The following is a 23,281-nucleotide window of genomic DNA, read 5'->3' on the forward strand; positions in this document are numbered from 1 at the left end:
AGTTTGTAAATCAAAGTATCAAAGTCTATAAGTATTTCGTATTTCGTATTTTGTAATTAATATGTTTATTCTAATACATACACATATACACATGTGGTTATAGTATATAAAAACAAGAAGGAGCTAACTAGGAGTAATTTTATTATTGAATGCTTCTATAAATACTTATGGGTCAATTTTACGCGCATCTGATCCTTTTAAGAAATTTGGTTGCAATATTTACCTTAACACGAAAAGCTTCTCCAAACAATAACAAAACGCGTCTGAAACATTTCGGTTTATGTTTTTTTTTGCATCTTTAAGAATGTAGGGGTCATAATAATTAAGGAGTTCATAGTCCATTCCACTTAGAAATGACCTAATTGGGCCTAATTGATCTCTCTCACATTCTGAATACTCATTACGCCTCCTGTTTAGGATAATTTACCTCGCAACTATGTTTTAAAATTTATTCTCTTCACAACCCTGTGTGAGATCAGATCTTGACACATTAACTAAATATAAAAGTTAACATGATTCCACATTAACAAACACATCGTTCAAACTCTAGGATCATACTAAATTCGGTCATTCACTTATTGATACAACTTTTCCTCTAGTCATTCTTTAATACTACTGTTTATCAACCATTGTGACAATTGCTAATTCACTCCTTTTATCTAACTTTTGTCTATCCTTATACATATCTAGCAAATGAATCAAATATTCAGTCACTCCTTCATTATAATCTTTCTTTCACTAGTTGGTATATCACTTTCCTTTGATATTAATTCTTCCAATAATGTGGTTGCATATTGGGGTCAAGGATCTGGCCAAGGTAGTTTAGCTTCCTACTGTTCAAATGGTAATGTCGATATTATAATAATATCTTTTATGAATGGTTTTCCTACGCTTGAACTAAATTTCGGAAACCAATGTTCTGAACAATTTTCTGATGGTTTGTTGCACTGTTCTCAAATCGGAAATGATATAAAGACTTGTCAACAGTCTGGTGTTAAGGTTCTTCTTTCCCTTGGTGGTGCTGTTGGTACTTATGGTTTCCTGTCTGATTCACAGGCTCAACAATTTGCCAGTACCTTATGGAACAAATTTGGTGGTGGTTCTGATTCAGAAAGACCATTTGATGATGCTGTAGTTGATGGCTTTGATTTTGATATTGAAAATCAAAATCAAAACGGATATGCTGCATTAGCTACTCAATTACGAGAAAACTTCAGCTCAGACTCCTCAAAGACTTATTATATATCTGCTGCTCCTCAATGTCCTTATCCTGACCAGTCTGTAGGGGATTTATTATCACAGGCCAACGTGGATTTTGCCTTCATTCAATTTTACAACAATTACTGTTCATTAAGTGGGGGCCAATTTAATTGGGACCAATGGGTTAATTATGCTAATACTGTATCACCAAATAAAAATATTAAATTATTTGTCGGTTTACCAGGATCATCACTGTCAGCTGGTTCAGGTTATGTGGATGTTAATACCATTCAAAGTACTATTTCTTCTATTATATCTAGTTCTCAGTTTGGAGGTATTTCAATTTGGGATGTTTCCACTGCAACAAACAATGATGTTGGATCTATTTCTTTCTTGCAATCTATTAAAAATTTATTAGGTGGAAGTCAAGATACCACCCAACCAACTGTTGCATCTTCTAGTTTAACTACTTTGACTACGTCAAGTACCAGTAGTACAAATCTGAACCCATCTCCAATCCCTGCTACTTTCAACCCACTTGTCAATGATGCTAAAGAAGAACAATTGTCAACCAACAGTCCTGCTTCGTCGGCTGCAATTGTTCCATGGACATCGCTGTCTGTAACACAGTCAATAACTTCAACTACTTTGCAAGCTTCTTTGTATGTTGCACCAACAAGCCAATTTGTTTCAACATATGAAGAACCGTATTATTCTTCGGTTCAACCAGTCGAAAGCATTGTGTATACAACTCAATTTGTCTCAACTTATGAAGAACCATATACTGAATCTTCGTCTTCCAGTGTCATAGACGATCCGACTGTTGTAGTTACCGAAACAACTACTGTATATATTACTCTTTTTCCAATTGCTCTGTCTACAAGTTCTAGTCAAATTGTTCAAAATGTGCAAAATGTGCAAAATGTGCAAAAGGGTCCATATCTCAATACTACTGTTGCCGATGAGGAAACCACTACATCAACTATTACAATCAATGTTACTACTACTCTTAGTAGTTCTACTAATACGGAATCTTCTGAAGCGATTGTCTATAATCAAATTTTAACAAGTAGCTACAATTTCAATACCACCAATACTACTTTGATTTCATCTACAACAACTTTACAATCTAATACTACCACATATATTGATTCTGATAGATATATACCTACTCTGTTAATTAGCAGTTTAACTTCAAGTTCCGGTTCTAGCAATTATTTTGTTAGTTCAACTGCAGACATAAGCACCTCAAGTGCATCAAGTTACCTGCCTCCTATCGCTAAAAGATCTAAATCTGCAACATCAAATACAGGCGTTCAAAGGAGAGAAGTTACTGCTAGTAGTGATGCCTACAAAATTTCATTTAGTATAGGATGTGCATTAATTGCTGTCTTGGCTATTATTATTTAAGTAGAAAAAATAGGATTTTTATATGGGTTATTATACGAATGTAACGTTAAAAAAATTGTTTTTGTGGTACTAGTTTTAATTAACCGATCACTAACAATAAATATGCACCAGTAATAAAATTAAAAGCACTAAACTGCCAAAATAGTCTTGTGATGAGTAAAAGTTGATAGATACAGAATCAACTGTTAAAGATTCAAACCACTATAGTAATATACAAAATTATACGTGTATGATTAATTAATTAATTTTTATGAATTGTTAGATTTCGACTCTGTTAAATTAAACATGTATTAAACAACCAGCATAAAGAGACATACTTTTAAGGCATTTTTAAGATAAGGCATTTTACCCCTTTGCGCAATTTTTTTTGGTTAGGGTATACAATGGAAAGTAATATAAGGGCCGATGCATAAGGGCCGTTAAATATCCCAAAAAAAAATAATTCTTGAGGGTGTGAAAGTCTCTATATAAATGTGACAAGTTCCTTTAATAAGTAAGTTGTTGGATTTTTGTTTATATTACTCTAAACTATATTTAAGGGTTAAGTATCATAACTGTGTTTAGTTTAAATTACTCAATTTAGCCACACATATACATACTCTATTGTTTCTTTTTTTTTTTTCTTTAAATTTTAGCAGTCAGTGGAAGAAATTCTTTCAGAGCTATTAGGAAGATTTTTAATTTTGTAAGTTTATAATACTATATATTATCTTTAGTTCTAATCTGGAATTGGTATCCGTGGAATGGCTGATTTTACCAAGGATACTGAAGTAACCGTTTTAGTGCAAGAGCAAGATCTAGAAAGAATATCTGGTTATGGAGCTCTGGATTCAACCGAGGTAGGTGAAGAAGATGGTGATGAATTAAATCGTAAAGAAGAAGGCTTTTCTTCTGTTCCTAACTTCTTCTGGATTGAATTAACATTAATGACTAATGTATTTCTTTCAGGATTTGATGGAACAGTGACTGCTTCAACTTATACAGTTATAGGTAATGAGTTTAATGCAGCAAATTTAGCTTCTTGGATAACCACTTCATATTTAATTACCTCAACTGCCTTTCAACCTCTTTATGGTTCTTTTTCTGATGTTATTGGAAGAAGAAAATGTTGCTTTTTTGCTTCTGGAACCTTTGCATTAGGTTGTCTTGGTTGTTCATTAGCTCCCAATATTATGACTCTTAATTTAATGAGAGCTTTAACTGGAATAGGTGGGGGTGGATTAATAACTTTATCAACTATTGTAAATTCTGATGTTATTACTCCAAGAAAACGAGGTTTATTCCAAGCTGTACAGAATTTATTACTTGGATTTGGTGCAGTTTGTGGAGCAAGTTTTGGTGGATTAATTGCATCAAATTTTGGTTGGCGTTGGTGCTTTATTTTACAAGTTCCTCCATCTACATTAGCAGTTTATTTTGGATATAAATATATTCGTAATCAAGCTGGATTTGATGAATCAAACCATCATTTGAATGGAGATGTTCTTACTAAAATAGACTTGAAAGGTTCAGTGGTATTGGTTCTTGCTTTAACTTTTCAATTATGTGTTTTAACAATGGGAGGGAATGAATTTGCTTGGCTGGATTATAGATTAATATTGATAGGAATATTGGGTATTGCACTTTTGGGATACTTTATTCATATAGAACTTCATACAACTGCTAAACCTATTATCCCAGTTCGTCGTTTTAAAAGTCTGTTTACCGTATTACTCTTAGCTCAAAATTTCCTACTAGGATTATGTGCTTATGCCTATTTATTTGCTTTACCTTTATTATTTCATATTGTATTGGGAGATTCTACTTCAAGAGCTGGTTTACGTTTAGCTATTCCTTCTTTGGCTACCCCAATTGGTGGTATTATCACTGGGGTCGTAATGAACAAATATGGTCTACTTAAACAATTAGTTTATTGTGGTACCTTTATTATGGCCCTTGGTAATTTTATGTCATTATTGATTAGTCCAAACGTTCCAAATTGGTTATTAGATTTACTTTTAATGCCTTCAAATTTAGGTCAAGGAATGGCTTATCCAAGTTCTTTATTTACTTTTATTTTCGCATATGGAAATCAGCATCAAGCTACTTCCACTTCAACTATTTATTTGCTGAGAAGTATAGGTGGTGTATTTGGTGTCACTAGTGTGTCTGTCATTATTCAAGCTTTTCTCAAATATAAAGTAACTCACGACCTTCAAGAGTTCACGGATTTGAAAAACCATGAAATTAATAAAATAGTTAGAGCTATTACTAAATCTACTGATGCCATAAATACTCTTGCTCCAGAAATTAAAACGTTAGTTCTTAATGATTATGAAAGAGCAATTAGATTGTCACAATTATTTTTCAGTACTTGTTGTGGAGTTGCATTTATCTTATGTTTATTGAGAGACATCTTAAGATCTAAACCCAATAATGATCAATGATTATTTACTTATTATTTATTTGTGTACTTATTAATTAGAGGAATATATAGATTCTTTTTATCTATTAAATCTATGTAGAGTTAAAATATTTGATTCACATTTTGGTAGGATCATTCCAACCCGGGAATATATTAGACAAGTCAAAGTTATTAATGAAATCAAGAGAAGGCGAATTCAAACCAGCTGGAGATGCCAACTCTCTTAATGATTCATGAACAAATGGACTTGGAGTAGCTCTAAAATTTGCAGTACGAGGTTCTTTATTTTCATCGGATACTAATAAGCTCAGAATATTCATATCTTTTCTATCTCTAACATATTCGGGTTTAAATTCTTCTTGTACTTTACCAATACCATAATCATGCATTGAATGTCTCAAATCATCATCTTCCACAGCAGACGAGTTCTCTTTCGCAACCATTGCAAACATTTTTTGCAACTTTAGACTGGTAGTATACCAACCATTTCCTAACCCCCATACTTTTCTCCACGTTGCTAAATTATCAAGAGCTTCAGCAGCTAAATTTCTATATTTATTTTTTAATTGTTCAACCTCTATAATCAATGCTTCTTCCGATTTAGGCTTTTTAAATGGGAAATTCAGTATTAGTAATTTTTTAGGAAATGCATCAAAATAAAAGCTTGTAGCTGCGACTGTAAAAACTTGAAAACCTGTAAATGGAGCTATTACCATCATATTTATAGGCTTTAAAGTTCTTGTAATATAAGATAGATCATCCAAAGTCTCTAGTAACACTCTTGTTTCTGTTTCCCACCAACCTTCAGGAAATGATTCGGGAGTACAAAAGAAATATTCTCGATTAAGAAAAATTCGACATAAAAAAAATAAACCATGAAAGTATCCAAAATCAGCTGCTGACCCGTCAGCAATATGAGCTTCTAAATTAAAGTGATTGAATTGTAAGTGAATTGGTAGACTATCTCTAAAAGTATCTAATTCTTTTGACAATTTATAATAGGGAGATTCCTTCTCCCAAGGAGGTAATTTTTCAAGTTTTCCACCAGTTTCTCCTGCCCATTTAGCTATACTGGCCCAAGTTTCAAATAAGATAATTAAAAATCCAAAACATGAAGTATCACTTAATAAATGACGTTTTGTAGGATCATGAATATAGTTATTGGCTTCTTCAAAGGTTAAAGATTTTTGCTTATAATTACGAAATATGAAATCTTTCTCGGTTGATGGAAGTTTTAATTTTATGTCGTTTAGTTTAATACATGAATGTCTATCACGTCCACTAGAATTACATCTGTCCATCATGTATACAGCCCACATTGTCCTTCTTTTTCCTTCAATGCAAATAAATTTTGATGCTTCATCTAAGTTTTTATCTTCTTCTTCTTTAATAAATAAGCCACTTTCATTTCCCAATCCTAAAAGTAAAACCATTCTTGCTGCTATTCCAACATACAAAAAACTCCTAGATGCACATCCTTCTCCCCATTCATGGCTACTTAATATAGTTAGTGCTTGTACTCGTTGAATCGTTGGGCTATCAAATACTTCCTTTAGAATATTTCTTGCATGCCAACCAAAATAGTTAGATGCATTTGAAGCTGCATTTCCATTATCATTATCTACTGTTTTAGGATTATTAATATTATTCAAGTTTGGGACAAATGTTTCTGGTGATTTATCCTCTGAGAAATTTCCATACATTTTAGGCATATCTGGATGTAATCTTGAACAAAGGGCTAAAATAGCTAATAGTATTACTGGATCAGGGTACTTTAAAGATGCTGTATAACAAGTATCAAAGCAATCATTATAATAATCAGTAATATAAGTTTTTGGATCAAATTCTGGAGATCTTATGAAAGATATTATCGAAGGTTTATGTAGATGGGGGAATATACCTTTATATTGATTTTCAAAATATATTTCTGCTACTTCTAATATTATAGATTTAACCGGTAGAATTATTGAATGATATGGTTTTAAAGCAGGTTTTGCTATTGGTGGACTATGAGGACTATCGTTTATTGAATTCAGACTTTCTTTACTGGAACTTACAGTTAATATAGGAGCTTTTATATTTAATCCTGGAGCACGAGTAGGAGATTTAGTAATAATATTACTATTTCTATATCTATTAGAACTACCATTACTTGTATCAACAGGTAAATCTTTAAAATGTTTCGATAATTTTCTTTTCTTCAATTGTGATTTCTTTAAAGTATATGAACATTCAAGCTTTAACAAAGTGCATCTTTCACATTGAGTTTTATCATTGTTATTTATACATTTTAATTTACTATCACGACATAAGTTACAAGCTACACTTGCTCGTTTGGTCTTCACTGGTAATTCAGTTTCATTCTCATACTTTACCCCCACTGGCAGCATTACTGACATTACCGATCTATAGTCTCTTGATCTATTATTTTAAATTTTTCAATGTATAATTTATATTTATTTATTGTGATTGACTCCACAGTTAAAACTTCTGTTACACAAAGCTTTACAAAAATGATTGCAAATTATAAAAAGTCACGTGCGTTTTCTATTACCCTTTTAGTCATTATTAGTCAATCATATAGATCTCTAATAAGACTAATATAACAGTGACTTTAGAGTGACATGTTAATGTTTTGGGGAGAGGACTGGATATGAATGAGTTTATCAGAACAATTAGCTATAGTCACGAAATATATAGTCGTTAACAATTGGTTTTAGGAATTTTAGCGCAATTCCTACAAATATTTATATTTTGTTATGTAAATATATTACATATATATATATGTGGCAGTTACAGAACAATAGTAGAAATACAGAAACTTTTTATTTTGTTAATTATATCTTCTTCAAAGTTCCTGAATCCATCTGGCAACTCTTCAAAGTGTAATCCTCCCGGTACAAATCGATCTAAACCTTGAAATAAATATAAGTCGCGATGAGTCGTAAGTCCGATTTGACTCCAGACCCTTTTACATAAGGGTTAACCAAAAAAATAATCATGTTGCCAATGGTTTAAATCCATGACATGCTATACCTGAAGGTTTATTCACTACATAATATTTGAATGTATAAAAACTTCTCGCATCTTCGGTATTTTACATAGTTAAGCTTGCGCTCTTAATATTGCATAGAAAAAAAAAACTATGAGTCAGTCTCTTCCCAGTTAACTAAGCAACATCGAAGTACCTATGAGTGACTCCAATAACGCCAATACTGGCGGTAATAGTGATAGTAATCAACGGCCAAGGCAACCAAAACCTAAAAGACCAAGTAATAACCGAAAAAGGGGTCCAGTTAGAGGTCCTAAGTCTCGATCAAGTACTCCAGTCTACGAACCAACTAAAGATCCAAAGTTTTTACAAGTTTCAAAGCTTGTAAGAACATTCAAGCCTATAACAATCAATGGAGTACCGACAAAGAAAATCATTGAAAATATTAAGAAGAAAGAAGAAGATGAACCTGAATATTTTAAGAGTCAATATAAGAATAGTGCCAGATTGTCAAACTTACAGAAGCACTTTTTAGAATTCATTAAGAATAATGCAGATTCTGTATTATATTTATCATTCATAATTAAACCATCTGACCCAGATTTCCCATTTGATTTAGATCGTTTAAAAATTAATCTTAGTATACCTGCAAAATATCCTCAAGAGAGACCTTCAATAGTCGTTTTAAATGAAGAAATACCTCGTGGATTTGCTGTAAATATTGAAATTGGATTTAGAAGAATAGTTAATTTAGCTCAAAATTTGATAGAAAAAGATGAAGAAATTGAATTAGTTTCAGGTCTGGGATTATTATCAATTATTTTAACTTTAGATAAGTATCTTGAACTCTTTTTAAAGCAAGAGAAGAAGGATACCATTAAATTTGTTAAAAATATCAAGAAAAAAGTGGCAGCCCCATCACCAGAACCGACATTAAATCATCAACCAAGTCCGGAGAAGAAAGAACATAAACAAAATAAAGTGGAACCTAAAAACAATAATAATATTGATCCAAAAGTTATTGAAGCTAGAGATGAATTGGTAGAAGAATTAATTAATAAGTTAGGTAAAGATAATACCAAATTATTTAAGAGGAATAAACAAGAGAGTCAATATAAAATCACCTTGCCGATTTTAAGTCATCAAGCAGAATCAATCCCCAATTTATGGAAATTAAATCAGGGATTAGATATCATGATTAAGATTCCAATTGATTATCCACAATCTCCATCAAATATCAATATAGCTAATAATTTCAATACTAACTTAATTCTTAAGTATGAAGCCAATAAGGAAACTTCTAAAGATCAGAAAACCATATTTGAAATTACAAAGAGTTATAAGCAAATTGAACGTAATTTTAGTCAAAATGTATCTCAGTTTTTTACTGATGTTATTTCAAAAAATAATAATGAATTATTAACAACGGTAAATTGGATAACAAATTATATGGGACAATTCTGCTTAGATAATTCAGATTTTAATGTTTGGAAACATAATTTTACAACTCTTCGTCAACAGGTTTAGGGCTTAGTAAATTGTTCTCGTAAATGTATGTATGACAATGTATACAATGGCGTAAAGTATTGCAGTGCGGATGTTAGTGCCCCAGGGGGTTAGGTCCTCCATCAGGAAAAAATACCAAACCCAAGCAAGAAACCACCTTAAGGTGGAGAAGTGAAAAATTTTAATAATTATATATACGACAACAATTGGCTGTATTAATTAAATTAGCAGGAAGGAAATTATCCAAAAAATAATAAAGTTAGTGTAGGAGATTAAATAGATACTCAAACATTTAATTAATAATATAAATACTTTAAAAAGAATTAAATAGACATTTTGTGTTAATATGGATTCCAGTACGACTACATCAAGTGACTACAGTTCGCAACAGATAATGTTTAATTATGCTAATGAATGTGATCTTGAGATTCATTGTTCACCATTTGGATTAAGTGGATTATATATTAGAATAAATGGTACTAATTTAATGGGGATTGGTTCAACTATGGGATTAATTACGGGATCAACAAAGGGTCTTATTCATTATAATGATTCAAATGATTTCATTGATCAAAAGTATAAATTATATGTTATTGTTGATGATGAAGGGATGTTAAGAATTGATTTTACTAAGATATTCAAATTGCAGAGGGAAGGTGGCTCATCAAATGCGAATGCTAGTAAGACAAAGAAAATAAAAGATCAAAAGGATGAAGATACAAACGAGACTAGTAAGAAAATTGACGAAGATAGTAATGCTGCTAGTCTGCTGGAAAAGGGTGATAATAGTGATAGGGCGCAAGACGATGATGTTGATCTTGATAAAGGGGTAGATGGTAAAGAGAGTGATGAAGACAAGTATGAAGAAGAAGAAGTACCCACCTTAATTTTTAGAGGTAAATGCCCTGAAGGTAGACCTGATCATATTGAACCATTTATCGGTATATTTTCTTTTGAGAGGTAGATATGTATCCTACCAAACAATCTTCATAAGATGATCAATACAATATAGCAAAATTCAATCCATTTTATCACTGTAATTTATCAATCAAAAAGATCATAACTCAAGCTAATAATAGAATAATAAGATTTAAATAATAAGAAATCTGATCAAAGCTGGATACGTGATGAACTTATTATAGATCCAGAACTTCACAATGATCTTCAAATAGAGAATCATCTGATTAATTATGTGATTTTAGAGATTGTCTTTCATGTACAATTATTTCAGTTATAGTGATCTTGAACAAATAAATAGTCCGCCAGATATGGAAATTGATAGTTTGTGTAGATGACAAGAATGTGACGTATAAACTGATGAAGATTATATGTATGTAATGAAAGTAAGAGTTGATTCGTCGATAATAGTGCCATTGAATGTTCAATAAGAAGTAGCAACAAGTTCACATGTCAACCTGAATTCCATAATAGATCATAGATGATCCTCTATTACTGAATTAGTATCATAAAATCTACATTCCAAGGCACTTTGGGAAATTGAGGTCAAAAAGCTGGTTGTTCAAATCTATGGTTTGTATGAACAATTGGTAGACAAATCTTTGTTAGAAATTTGAACAGACAGTGTTCTTTGTTTCCAATCCAGTGATTGTTAACAAATTTGTAATTTTAATCATTCTTAATATACCTATTGTTTATAGTCTTTTAATTCCAGGCGTTTAACTGCGTCATTTTCTAATTCAATTGGCCAAGTAAAGCATGATATAAAGCATGCTTCAATAATCACGACATGGGATGGCAATATATGTTAAACATATAAACCAGCCATAATCCCTAGTGAATGAATGTATACTTAACATTAATAGAAGTTAAATCAAACTGTAGGCTGTAATACAGGTAGCGTACAAAACACTGTGAGTTATGTAGCACCTGATTATGTTCACAAGATTTGTAATTACGAACTATTTATATTCCAGCACCTGTAGCTGGTAAACTGAGTGGTGCTTCTAGTAAAGCGTCAATGAAGAAAGAGTAACAAAGAATTACCAATAGAGGAGTACAAGCATCATAAAGTTTAATTGCTCAACATTAAGGACTGATCCATATTTTAATGAAGGCTGTTACTTTCAATTTCCTATATTCAATAAAATTTTGTTCATATCAATTTTTTGCAGATGTTTAAGGCATATCCGAGGTGGGGAGGATAATCCGAGTATTGTGGAAATACGACGGAACTTGAAATAAGATATTTTAGGATAAGAAAGATACACGTGAATGAACATGTGACTTACTAGTCATGTGCCGAGATTTTTCCATCTAATCCCGCCGAAGATGGCGGATATGCGGAGAACTATGAACAGTGTATAGCGAAATGCTATTAATGTGTCAAAGTTTGTCTATGATCGGCTTTGAATACAGTATATTAATCCGCCGTAGAGTATAGGATCAATAAACGGAGATTCGGTAGAGTAATGTTTTAGTTACTGTATACTCTTTACAGTCTGTAGTATACTTATACAGATGACTAAGAAAAAAATCCATATAATCCGTAGTATGTAATTGAGTCATGTATATAATGATTCTCTATGATTATTAGTAATTCAATAGTTAATAGTCAATAGTTAATAGTCAATAGTTAATAGTAGTCTTTAACTTTAAATTATAAAATATAGTCAATTAAAGTGGGAGTGGCGAGTCACGCGCGCTTCTGCTCGTGATCTGTCACTCAACTGGGTAATAACCGATAGTGTACTAGATCCGCAAGTACCTCGGTCTACTCATAGTTAACAAATTAAGCGCACTGTACAGTGCCTCGGATTTTCAATTTGCGGAGAGATCAACATTTCCCATTTGTGGTATCTTTCACAAGCTAATACAGACACTGGCCGTTGCAGTGATTATAAATTATGGATAGTTTCTCCAGATTTCTAGAATTGAAATTATTTAAAATATCACTGACATCAGTAACAATTTAAATTATAAATATTAAATTTGTTATATTAGTAGAATTAATATATTACTGTTATTATGGATAGACTCAATCAATTATCTGGACAATTAAGTCCATCATCTAAGCAAGCTCTTTTACAAAAGAATCCTGATGATGTTGTTATTGTTGGTGCTTATAGAAGTGCTTTAACTAAAGGTGGTAAAGGTGGATTTAAAGATGTTGGATCTGATTATCTTTTAGCTACCTTTTTAAAGGAATTTGTTAAAAAGACTGGAGTTGATCCAAATTTAATTGAAGATGTTGCCGTTGGTAATGTTTTAAATAAGGGAGCTGGTGCCACTGAACATAGAGCTGCTTCATTAGCTTCAGGTATTCCTCATACTGCTGGTTTTGTTGCCATTAATAGATTTTGTTCTTCAGGTTTAATGGCCATTGCTGATATTGCCAATAAAATTACTGCTGGAGAAATTGATTGTGGGGTTGCATCAGGAGTTGAATCAATGTCTGCTAATTATGGTCCTCAATCTCTTGCTAAAATTGATGTTCATTATCAAGAAGATCCTGCTTTTGAAAAATGTATGATTCCTATGGGAATTACTAATGAAAATGTAGCTGCTAAATTTAATGTTAGTAGAAAAGTTCAAGATGAATTTGCTGCTGAATCTTATCAAAAGGCTGAAGCTGCTGTTGCTTCTGGTAAATTTAAAGATGAAATTTTACCACTTGAATCATTCCTTGCTGAAGAAGATGATGATGATAATGTTACTTATAAGAAGATTATTGTTGATACTGATGAAGGTCCAAGAAAGGGTGTAACTGCTGCTTCATTAGGTAAAATAAGACCAGCATTTTCTGCTGATGGTGTTACAACTGCTGGTAATGCTTCACAAATTTCTGATGGTGTAGCTGCTGTTTTATTAATGAGAAGATCTTTAGCTGAAAAGAATGGTTATAAGATTGAAGGTAAATTTGTTTTATGTACATCAGTTGGTGTTCCACCAGAAATTATGGGAATTGGTCCATCTGTTGCTATTCCAAAAGTTTTGAAAAAGACTGGTTTAACCATTGATGATATTTCTGTATTTGAAATTAATGAAGCCTTTGCTGCTCAATGTCTTTATTCTGCTCAAGCTTGTAATATTCCACCATCAAAATTAAATATTAATGGTGGTGCCATTGCTATTGGTCATCCATTAGGTTGTACTGGTGCTAGACAATATGCAACTATTTTAAGATTATTAAAGAAGGGTGAATTTGGTTTAACTTCGATGTGTATCGGTACAGGTATGGGTGCAGCATCTATCTTGATTAAGGAATAGGTTAGATTATATTATATTAATACCATTTATCACTATAACTATTACTATATAGGTACTTATTTATTTTGTCATGAAGACACATAACTAACTAGTTAAATAAACAAAATTTGCTATATAATACAATTACTTGAAGTATACATTCGAACTCTTTCTTCTTTCATTAAGTGAAGCATCATCCTGATTAGAAACATCTTCAATTTGTCCTTGTTGATACTGATGAGCTCGATGAGGGAAATATACCACATTAATAGGTGGTAAATAGTATACATTAGAGATGGGGAAGTATTTGTAACGATTGACAGATTTTAAATCAAGGGCTGATTGAGTTGTGGTATACGCTAAGGGAGATATTGGTTGTCCAGTATTGGTATTAGTATTAGTAGTATTAGTATTATTAGTATTAGTAGTAGTATTGGTACTATTGGTGTTATTAGTACTATTATTATTACTAGTATTATTACTATTGGAACTCTGTTGTCCTTGAAGTTGATATGGCTGATTGAGATTACCATCAGATCCACTATTATCATTACCTTGTTCAGTATTAGAGTCTTCATCACCTGATGAGGATGGAGAATGATCACGATCTCGATCTCGATCTCGATGACCATGAAGAGTTGTTGAATCTTCTTCTTCTTCTTCATCCAAATCATCGGCTTCATGATCTCGAAGATCTTCTGCCTGATAATCATAATCTTCTTCTTCTTCATCATTACTCAAGATATTATTAGATGAAACTTTCCGAGATTTCTTAAAGGATTTCTTTGATGATATTGATCTTCCCTTAATAGTAATATCTTTCCGTTCAGCATAAAAACTTGGATTTCTACCTCTTACAGTTATAGGTTCACTAACTAATTCGAATAATACAATTTCATTAGTATCACCTCCAGCTCCATTAGTAGGATTTTGACCATTAGAATTACCATTTAATCCATTATTTAATTCATCATCAACATAATCATCATAATATAAATCTGCTACTACACAACTAAATTTTACATTAAAATGATAATAATTTTGAAAGGCAAGATTCCCATTATTAGGAGTAGCATTCTTAAATTGTATCTTTTTAACAATAAAATATTTATCAATTTGTCCATTATCAATTTCTGCTTCATCATTAAGTATTACAATATGTTCACGAGAATTTATATAAGTTGGTTGAACTATATCATCTTTATTCTCATGAGTATTAAGTCCTCCTGCTGCTAAATTAGCTTGTTGTTGAGGAGTTAATTTCTTATCTGGTTTACCCTTAATAAATATTGGAACATTCCCCTTATTAGATATATTGGCCGAGATTTCAATCTTAAAATATTTAATAACTCGAGTTATAGTATAACCATATTCACTTGTTTGTAATTTAAGTAATTTGGATTTATTCTTAAATCCGTTAATATTCATATTAATAGCAATTTGAATATAATTTCTACGATAACATGATATAACTTTAGGATCTTCCTTTATAGATTCCTTTAAATCAGGACTGTTGGTTATATCTTCAGCATCTCCCTTTTTCTTAGTAAGTAAATAATAGATATTATCATTATCATTAGTTATAAATCGTCCATTTAAAAATCCATTGAAATCAATATTCACATTATTATTATCTTTATCAACAATCTTATAATCTTTCCTTTTACTGGTATTGTCTACTTTCTTTAAATCCAATAGTTGTCGTAACTTGTTGGGCTTATAATCGATTTCATATTCAGAACTCTTGAGATCCTTAATCTTCTTAGCTTTGACTTTCTTCTTTTTAGGAATAACTGGAGTATAGTCAGTTTGCTGAGGAATTCCATCAGTCTGAGGCGTTTGGGATGGCTGTAAAAACTGGTTTTGTTGTTGCTGTTGTTGTTGTGGTATTTGTGTTGGTTGTTGTTGTTGCTGTTGTTGTGGAATAGCTGATTGGTCATACCCCTGAACACTCTGATTATACAAGTTAGTATTACTATTACTGTTGGAATTGGCTAAGAACCCATCATACCATTCGGAACTAGGTGTCTTGGAATAGGGGTATGTATTCATATAAGCATTGGCAGAAGTGATACTATTTTGTTGATACTGATTAGTCGAAGCTTGAGGATTATACTGTTGTTGAGATGGTTGATTCAGTTGGAGTTGAGTTGATGATGATGATTGAGGTGGTGGAGGCGGTGGTATGGCCTGGTTTTGATAATATTGAGGATAACCTGATCCCATTAATTGTTGTTGATATTGATAATGATGAATTAATGAAGCTGTTGGTTCAAAGGGCATGTATGGATTATAATGATGAGAATGTCCAAGAGGTGCTACTGGTTGTTGAGTTTGTCCTGACAGATCCAATGCATCAAGATTACTGGCCATATGAGTACTCCCTATAGTGGAGTTAGGCATAGGTGAATTTAACAGTTGATTTATAAATTGTGAATTAGATGATGCCGTATTGTTTATAAAGTTATTATTATGAAGAAAGTCCGTAAAAGTAGCAGGATTATTCTGAGATGTCACATTGGCATTAGTCGGTGATGTATTGGAATCAGTATCTCTATTCAATAAGTTAAAATCGGCACTTAAAGTATCAAATTCTTCATGTTTAACGGGTATGGCTGGTGAAGAAGTAGCCGTTGTCAGAATAGGAGCCAGATTTTGATTCTGAGTTTGAGAATGGGTGTGTCGGTGTCTTTGTTGATATTGATGATCTGTTTGATGTTGTTGATGAGTTTGTTGAGCTTCTGAACTAGTGGTTGTACCGGTAGCACTCCCTCCTGGGGTAGCTTGCATCGGGTGCAAGATATCTGGTAAGAACAATGATGCGAGATCGTCCATGTTTTTGGAGCTAGAATTGTCCATGATGGTGGTGGAGGCGACTGACGTGCCTGATCTTCAATTTGGTGAAGGATCTGGTGGGTAAGAACGGTTATAACGTCGGAGTCGAACGATGTGTTTCTTTAAGTGGTCGCTGTTTTTGAGTGTTTGGAAAAGCCGTAAAAAAAAAGAATTTAAATTAATTTTAATAAAAATAAAAATAAGTAAATTAATTAGTTAGTTAAATAATTAAATAATTAAAATTAAATAATTAAAATAATTAAATAATTAAATGAGTTCCCGATTTTTCTTGCAACAAAGTTTGTTGAAAGCAATAAATTGATAAAGGGTTGTTAGTGGTGTGGTGTGTTGTTGGGTAGTGCTGATACCTTTTGTGGATATTACTGGGGATGTATTAGATTCGAGGGTGGGTTCGAATTTGAGTGATGTGATTATGCCAGGGAAACTAACACCAATTGAGGATTGGCGCAATTTGAGTTTTTATTGGGATGAATTCAATGAATTGTTTTAAATTTAAATAAATATAAATGGAAATGTAAATGTAAATTAATTAAAAGTAAAATTAAAAAGGATAGATGATACAATTATGATACAATTCGTGACTGGTGGCGTTATTTATTTGATGGAATTGGATTAGTTAAAGGAAATGTATTTGCGCTAATGTCTTGGAACTGAAGTTCGACTGCAAAGTCTATAACGAGCTTCTATTACTACAAATAATTACCAAAAAAAGACTATAGGAATTGTCAGATCCTTCAGAAAAGAGGAGAACGAAAATCAAAGCTTAAAATTCTTAAACATTGGATGTGATTTTATATTTATATATTGAACCTTCATCTATCAATGCTATACTAATTGGGATCTAATGAAAAGAAATTTATACAAGAAAAGTTAAATTAAACTAGTAAATCTGAGCTCAATTACAGTGACTCAATTTAGACTTTAAATTTTATTATAGCGGCCTGAAACCAGACGTGCACCTACAGATTTTCGGGACCTTCATATTATTTTACTGTATATTAATTTTATTATTTTTTTTTGGCTTTTTTTTTTGGTCTTTTATTTTTATTTTCCCTTTAATGTTATTTCAGTCACTTTCAATTTTATTTTTTATTTCACATTATTTTTTTGTTGCCAATGATAAGCTTTTTGCAAGCTGAAAGGATATCGTTGTCTTCATTGTTTTACTGTTACACTTGAAATAAGTTAAACTAATTATAATTTTAGAATTTCTTTTGTTAGTCACTGATTAATTAATTTAAACTATAGAATGAAATATAATGGACTTAAATCATGGACTAACTCTTATATGGAGGCTTACCAATTTTGTCTCATTCAACCTATTTGTTTGGCAGTTACTAAAACCCTTGAATGAGTTCTAATTTAATTCCTTACCTTACAATTAAATTAATAAAAACATATTCTAAGTTAATTATAGACTTAACTTCGCTTATTTTTGTTGCTAAAATGCCCCTCATCGTGGCCAAACTACTGTAACTCTGATTGCACAAATCGTGATCTGAGGTATTTATCCCTTGGCTACACCATAATATAACGTATTGGCATTATTGTAATTATTTTTTTCGTTTCTTTTGTCGAATTCTTCGCTGCCATCTAGCTTATATGGTTGTAATTGGTATGGGTATATGTAAAACTCGGAAAAAAATGCAGACCAGCGCTTACAGCTTTACCCGCATACGATATTGCGCTCAATGCCTGGAGTGCAAATTTATGATATTATTTACAATTCAAATTTATTTTTGCCATTCTATTTCTTTGTTCTGGGTTTTTTATGCATTCTGGTGTTCAAAGGGCGTCACCGCCTATGAGCCCGTGAATTCATATGTATTATTAATTTAATGTAGTTGCTATTTTTGACGTTTTCCTTAAACTTAAAAGTTGTTTAGTTCTAAACAGACTACTTACTTCATTTGATTTCTGTTGGACCATTAAACATATCTAACGAATAAGCACAGCCATTGGTGTATCTTCTTAACTGAAAATCTGTATCTGTCGCATCGGCAAAAAAAGAAACTAACTTGAGGAAACATTCTACTAGCCGAAAAATGTAACATTGCATTGATTTTTGTTAGCACATAAAGTTCAACGAATATCTACAACTTGATTTCTTGACTCGAATTGCATCTTTTGACTCTAAATGCCAGTAATATTAAGGTCTGAATTGAGATTAAGCCGTACCTGTCAACGAAGACTCCTAGCTCTAACATTTCAAGAGGCATTTAGAGTCATTGCCTTGTTTCACTCTGAGCCACATGATCTTCAAAGTTGGTGACTTCTTTGTGATCATAGAAGAGAAACTTACATCACCTTATGAATTTTATGAAATTCTAAATATTGAAATCTATCGTATTAGAGTTTATTACAGCAATCATAATCAGAAAATGACGGATATCTATTCCATCTGCTTGAAAATAGAATTACGGATAAATAAATATCTCCGTAAAATAGCCACCGGAAATGCATTACTGGTATGAGCTAGTCTATATATCCGTTCAAAGGTAATTTGCCTTGTACTCCTAACCATAATTCTATAATATTTGATTTCTAATGCTAAAGTTATACATCAAGTTTTTTTTTTTTTAGCTTTTGGATATGCATCTCATACGTCTCGGGGAGGTCCCCGTACAGTTCTAAAAATAATTCCTCCGCTTTATTTTTTATTGGCTTTCTGGGCTAGAAGAACCGAACACGGCAATATAATTATAATTAAAGAATAATTAGTATAAAAGAACTTTACAACAATATTTAATTCAATCCAATAACTGGTCACATTCAGTCCAACACCTGAAAGAAAGAAAAAGATTCTGTCAAAGCTATCAATAATCGTATGTTACATGCACAAACTCGCAGCATCATGGCAGCATCATCACATACTACAAAAGACCAAAAAATACCTTCGAAGAACAAGAAATTTACAAGAGATTTTCTAATAAATATTTAACCGTAAATCCATGTAGCATTTTACTCATGACTTTTGATTCCACTCATTGTGGTCTCGGTACCCTTCTTAAAATGCTCTTGTAGTTTGGTAACATACTTAATTATGCATTGAGTGCGTATTTCACTTACATTTATTGACGATCTCAGTTTCACAATTACGTATTGTTTATTTCTGGATCATCACTATTCAAAAGCGCAAATGGCACGATAAGTGATAACATTGCACGATATTCATAAATGCCGGTAATAGTATCTCTGTTTCAAATTAATGATCAACGAATCAGTTTGAAAACAGGGGCTAAGGGGCCTGTGAATTTAAAAACGGCTAGTTAGTTTCCTAAAATATAGGTGCTGCACACATATTGAACATCAATTTACTATCATTTTGTACTACAATTTAAGGCAGATGTCCCTGAGATTTTTATCTATTGCTTGAAGTTATATTATTAATTGGTTTGAATCTTAATCCCAATCGTGACTAGTTTTCAAACACCTTTAAAAACAATAAGAAATTAACATGACTGGTTTGTATTGGGTCGCCTATACTGAAATCGCTAATTTCACGTTCTTTTGTAGTTGTATTTTCTCCAAATTTAATCATTTATTTTTTAAGCAATATATACCCAAATTCAATCAGACTCTTTAATGTCAATGGCCGAACTCCGCTTTGACAAGAATTCATCGCATCGTTAAATCCGTCCTTGTTCAAATGTTATTGAACAACTCTATTAGATATAAATGGAAGGACAAGAAAGCCCATGGATTGTTAAACTTTCCTCAATTAATATAGACTCGATTAAAGGTGTAAAATAAGATATGCTTAAACAAAAACCCCTAATTGGATCTATGCATACAAAAAGTGAGGCGTATAACTGTTGCAGCAATGAAAGTTGCGTGCCCCAGCTGACAGATACGATACGGTTCGGGTAGCAGATTTTGGTCCGCAAGCTATAACCTAAGGGTCACAATCTATTGGCTCTTTAAAAGTATAAGGTCCAAATGTTGGAGAAACAAATACTCTCACGGCAATACAATGAAGTTTATTTTTTTATAAATTAACAAAAATTTCTCAATATTTTTCATATGCTTGAGCTAATTTCTATAATTATATAGAGATGACTTAGAAACTCTAACATTACTACATGAACGGCCAGATTCATATGGATCACATAATTGTCAAGGGATAAGATCGCTAAAAAGTGCACCATATTAGCAATTATTATATCATGTTACACAAATAACGGGCATCTAATAAGCACTGAAGAGTACAATATGAAAAACGGTCGTGACTCAAGCTCAGTGTATGTTAATGTACGTATACCGCCACACATGAATGTAGTCCGCCGTATCTTTAATTATCACTAGTATTTTTTTGTTTTTATTTTATAGCCATTTGTTCTATTTTGGCTAGTAAGTTTTTATGTACCACTGCATTTATAAATATGTTGTACTGTATTAGTGATGCTGCAACGCTATTACATTTATCAGCCCCCTGTATGTTTTAAATTATTTGCTTTGAACATTTTGCTTTGTTCATGCAGCTTGTCTAATCGAATGCACAGTTATGCACTCTGCACTTCATCAGCTAAAGGTCTTTTTGAACTTGGAATGTAATTGAACTAAAATAATTATAACATTATTCAATTGAGATCTTAGCACCATGTGGGTCTACATTAATTATAAATTTATGCTTTGTATAGTCACAAGAAGATTTATGCGAACGCTTAAAAAGGTTATTGAAAAAGTTTGGATACAGAAAATTGGACCAGTTGAAAAATCGGAGATCTGCACCACATGAGGCTCATTAGTAGCACGCTATAATACTCTAACGTACGTGAAGATATCTTGATCGACCGTTTATAATAGCCTGTAATTTGCATCATTTAAATGGGGACTAATTTTGGGCTGTCGGCGTTACTTGCTCGGTTAAAACCTAAAAGTTGAAGGCAACAGTGAGCGAGCATGAAGCAGTATCAACCCACCTATTTTTGCCATCTATTGAAATATTGAAAAATTAATCCCAACTTGTCAATACATACAACATTCAAACCTAGGTGTATCTGAAATGGTCAAACAAGACGATTTTGCTGTTGAACAGTTCATGGACAAATATGAAACCAACATTAAAAATAATATGGGGGAAACATGCTCGGAATCCATTAGTATTAACCAATTATTAGATTTGATTTCGAAAGACGAAAGTGACAAGCACAGACTTCAATCGCAATTCCATGATGCTCTATTTAATACAAAATTAACATATGGTCACATAAAGGGGTCGCCTCGTTTAAAAAATGCAATTAGCAAGATATATAATCAAGATTATGCAGAAGTACCAATTACTGGTGAAAATATTGTCATTACAAATGGTGCAATTGGTGGCAATTTTTTAACATTCTATTCGATAGTCAATCCTAATGATAAAATTGTGGTTGTGAGTCCAACGTATCAACAATTATCCAGTGTTCCAGGCGTGTTTTCTCAAAGTAAGGATAATGTAATCCCATTCGAATTGAAGTTTGAAGATAGCTATCAGCCTGATCTTGATTTATTAACTAAATTAATTGATACCAATTCACCGAAATTGGTAGTTATAAATAATCCAAATAATCCCACCGGAGTAGTTTGGAAATATAAGACTGTAGAACAGATCGTTGAGATATGTAAATCTCGTGATATTTGGTTGATGTGTGACGAGGTGTATCGCCCATTGTATCATTCAATAGATGATAGAGATAAGCCAAAATCCATTGTAAATTACGGGTATGAAAAGACAATTTCAACAGGATCTAGTTCTAAGGCATTCTCACTAGCTGGATTACGATTGGGTTGGATCGTAACTCGAAATGCAGAATTGCTTTACGATTTATTTTCTAAACGTGATTATAACACAATTAGTGTATCATTAGTGGATGATTTAGTAGCCACTTTAGCACTTGAGAACTATGAAGTAATCTTAAAGAGGAATTACGACCTTTGTATTAAAAATTTAAAAGTATTAGAGGAATTTATTACCAGATCCAATGGATTGTTTTCTTGGATAAAACCTAATGGAGGTACTACATGTTTTATTAAAATTAATATTCCAAATTTGGACACTTTCCAACTTTGTAGTGAATTGGCTGAAACTCACGCAACTTTATGTGTTCCGGGAGAAGTTTTTGACGGCAATAAAGGTTTTATCCGTATTGGGTTTGGGAATTCGGGAGATGACATTGTCAATGGATTATCCGAATTGACTAATTGGGCCAAATCCAATGGTTATTAAATATAAGTTTCAACCAATCACATTGCTTATTGGCAATATAGATATTTACATAGATTTTTATTTTTATTATTTTATTATTTTTTCATTTGACAAAAAAACAAATAGTTTTTATACATATTTCGAGATGTTTATATGTATATATATAAAAGCTATTTTTAGAGTGATGCATATATTTACAAAAGAAAATAATCAGCAAGTAGAACCGCACATATAAAGTTCTCCAACAGATTGAGTTTAAGAAGCTTCTCTAAACTGTCGATGATCAGCTATATTAAGCAATTAAGCAATTAAGCAAGTACTAATATTATTAATAGAACATAATCTTTCTATTCATGACAAGCGATGTTTCTTGACCTAACAATTAAAGCTTAAACAAAATATGTAACGTAGTTTTTCCGCGTCGTATTTTTTTTCTAATCTGGTAGATCGCCGTATTACATCATACATCTTTTAAAAGGTGAAATTCGTTGATGGAACCATGTGTTTACGTTGACTCAGG

The 23,281-nt window shown here is 32.1% G+C and overlaps 8 protein-coding genes across 8 annotated transcripts; 6 read left to right on the plus strand and 2 right to left on the minus strand. All coding sequences in view use genetic code 12, as the record gives it.

Annotated features, from left to right (window-relative positions):
- Positions 1-530: 530 nt before the first annotated feature.
- On the plus strand, positions 531-2,808 carry CHT1 (Cht1p). Its single transcript, XM_064882460.1, has one exon. The coding sequence runs from the start codon at positions 694-696 to the stop codon at positions 2,608-2,610; it is 1,917 nt and encodes a 638-aa protein (XP_064736170.1). The 5' UTR covers positions 531-693; the 3' UTR covers positions 2,611-2,808.
- Positions 2,809-3,536: 728 nt separating this feature from the next.
- Positions 3,537-5,036, plus strand: RJT21DRAFT_131536 (major facilitator superfamily domain-containing protein; the record flags this gene model as incomplete). Its single annotated transcript, XM_064883059.1, has 1 exon — positions 3,537-5,036. The coding sequence occupies one exon, from the start codon at positions 3,537-3,539 to the stop codon at positions 5,034-5,036; it is 1,500 nt and encodes a 499-aa protein (XP_064736171.1).
- Positions 5,037-5,130: 94 nt separating this feature from the next.
- ZCF38 (Zcf38p) lies at positions 5,131-7,413 on the minus strand (the record flags this gene model as incomplete). Its single annotated transcript, XM_064883403.1, has 1 exon — positions 5,131-7,413. The coding sequence occupies one exon, from the start codon at positions 7,411-7,413 to the stop codon at positions 5,131-5,133; it is 2,283 nt and encodes a 760-aa protein (XP_064736172.1).
- A 687-nt stretch (positions 7,414-8,100) lies between these two features.
- Positions 8,101-9,676, plus strand: RJT21DRAFT_122650 (uncharacterized protein). The gene has a single exon (XM_064882461.1). It carries the CDS (start codon positions 8,205-8,207, stop codon positions 9,531-9,533), a length of 1,329 nt encoding a protein of 442 aa, XP_064736173.1. The 5' UTR covers positions 8,101-8,204; the 3' UTR covers positions 9,534-9,676.
- A 182-nt stretch (positions 9,677-9,858) lies between these two features.
- On the plus strand, positions 9,859-10,476 carry RJT21DRAFT_11 (uncharacterized protein; the record flags this gene model as incomplete). The annotated part of the gene is made up of 1 exon (XM_064879910.1): positions 9,859-10,476. One exon carries the CDS (start codon positions 9,859-9,861, stop codon positions 10,474-10,476), a length of 618 nt encoding a protein of 205 aa, XP_064736174.1.
- Positions 10,477-12,159: 1,683 nt separating this feature from the next.
- POT1 (acetyl-CoA C-acyltransferase) lies at positions 12,160-13,842 on the plus strand. The gene has a single exon (XM_064882462.1). It carries the CDS (start codon positions 12,498-12,500, stop codon positions 13,737-13,739), a length of 1,242 nt encoding a protein of 413 aa, XP_064736175.1. The 5' UTR covers positions 12,160-12,497; the 3' UTR covers positions 13,740-13,842.
- On the minus strand, positions 13,843-16,577 carry REP1 (Rep1p; the record flags this gene model as incomplete). The annotated part of the gene is made up of 5 exons (XM_064879898.1): positions 13,843-14,077; positions 14,261-15,792; positions 15,835-16,036; positions 16,100-16,312; positions 16,466-16,577. 5 exons carry the CDS (start codon positions 16,575-16,577, stop codon positions 13,863-13,865), a joined length of 2,274 nt encoding a protein of 757 aa, XP_064736176.1. The 3' UTR covers positions 13,843-13,862.
- Positions 16,578-21,579: 5,002 nt separating this feature from the next.
- On the plus strand, positions 21,580-22,782 carry RJT21DRAFT_14 (uncharacterized protein; the record flags this gene model as incomplete). Its single annotated transcript, XM_064883361.1, has 1 exon — positions 21,580-22,782. One exon carries the CDS (start codon positions 21,580-21,582, stop codon positions 22,780-22,782), a length of 1,203 nt encoding a protein of 400 aa, XP_064736177.1.
- Between the last annotated feature and the right edge of the window lie 499 nt (positions 22,783-23,281).

This window comes from Scheffersomyces amazonensis (assembly GCF_036850825.1).
Source record: "Scheffersomyces amazonensis strain UFMG-HMD-26.3 chromosome Unknown RJT21scaffold_7, whole genome shotgun sequence".
NCBI classification, from domain to species: Eukaryota; Fungi; Ascomycota; class Pichiomycetes; order Serinales; family Debaryomycetaceae; genus Scheffersomyces; species Scheffersomyces amazonensis.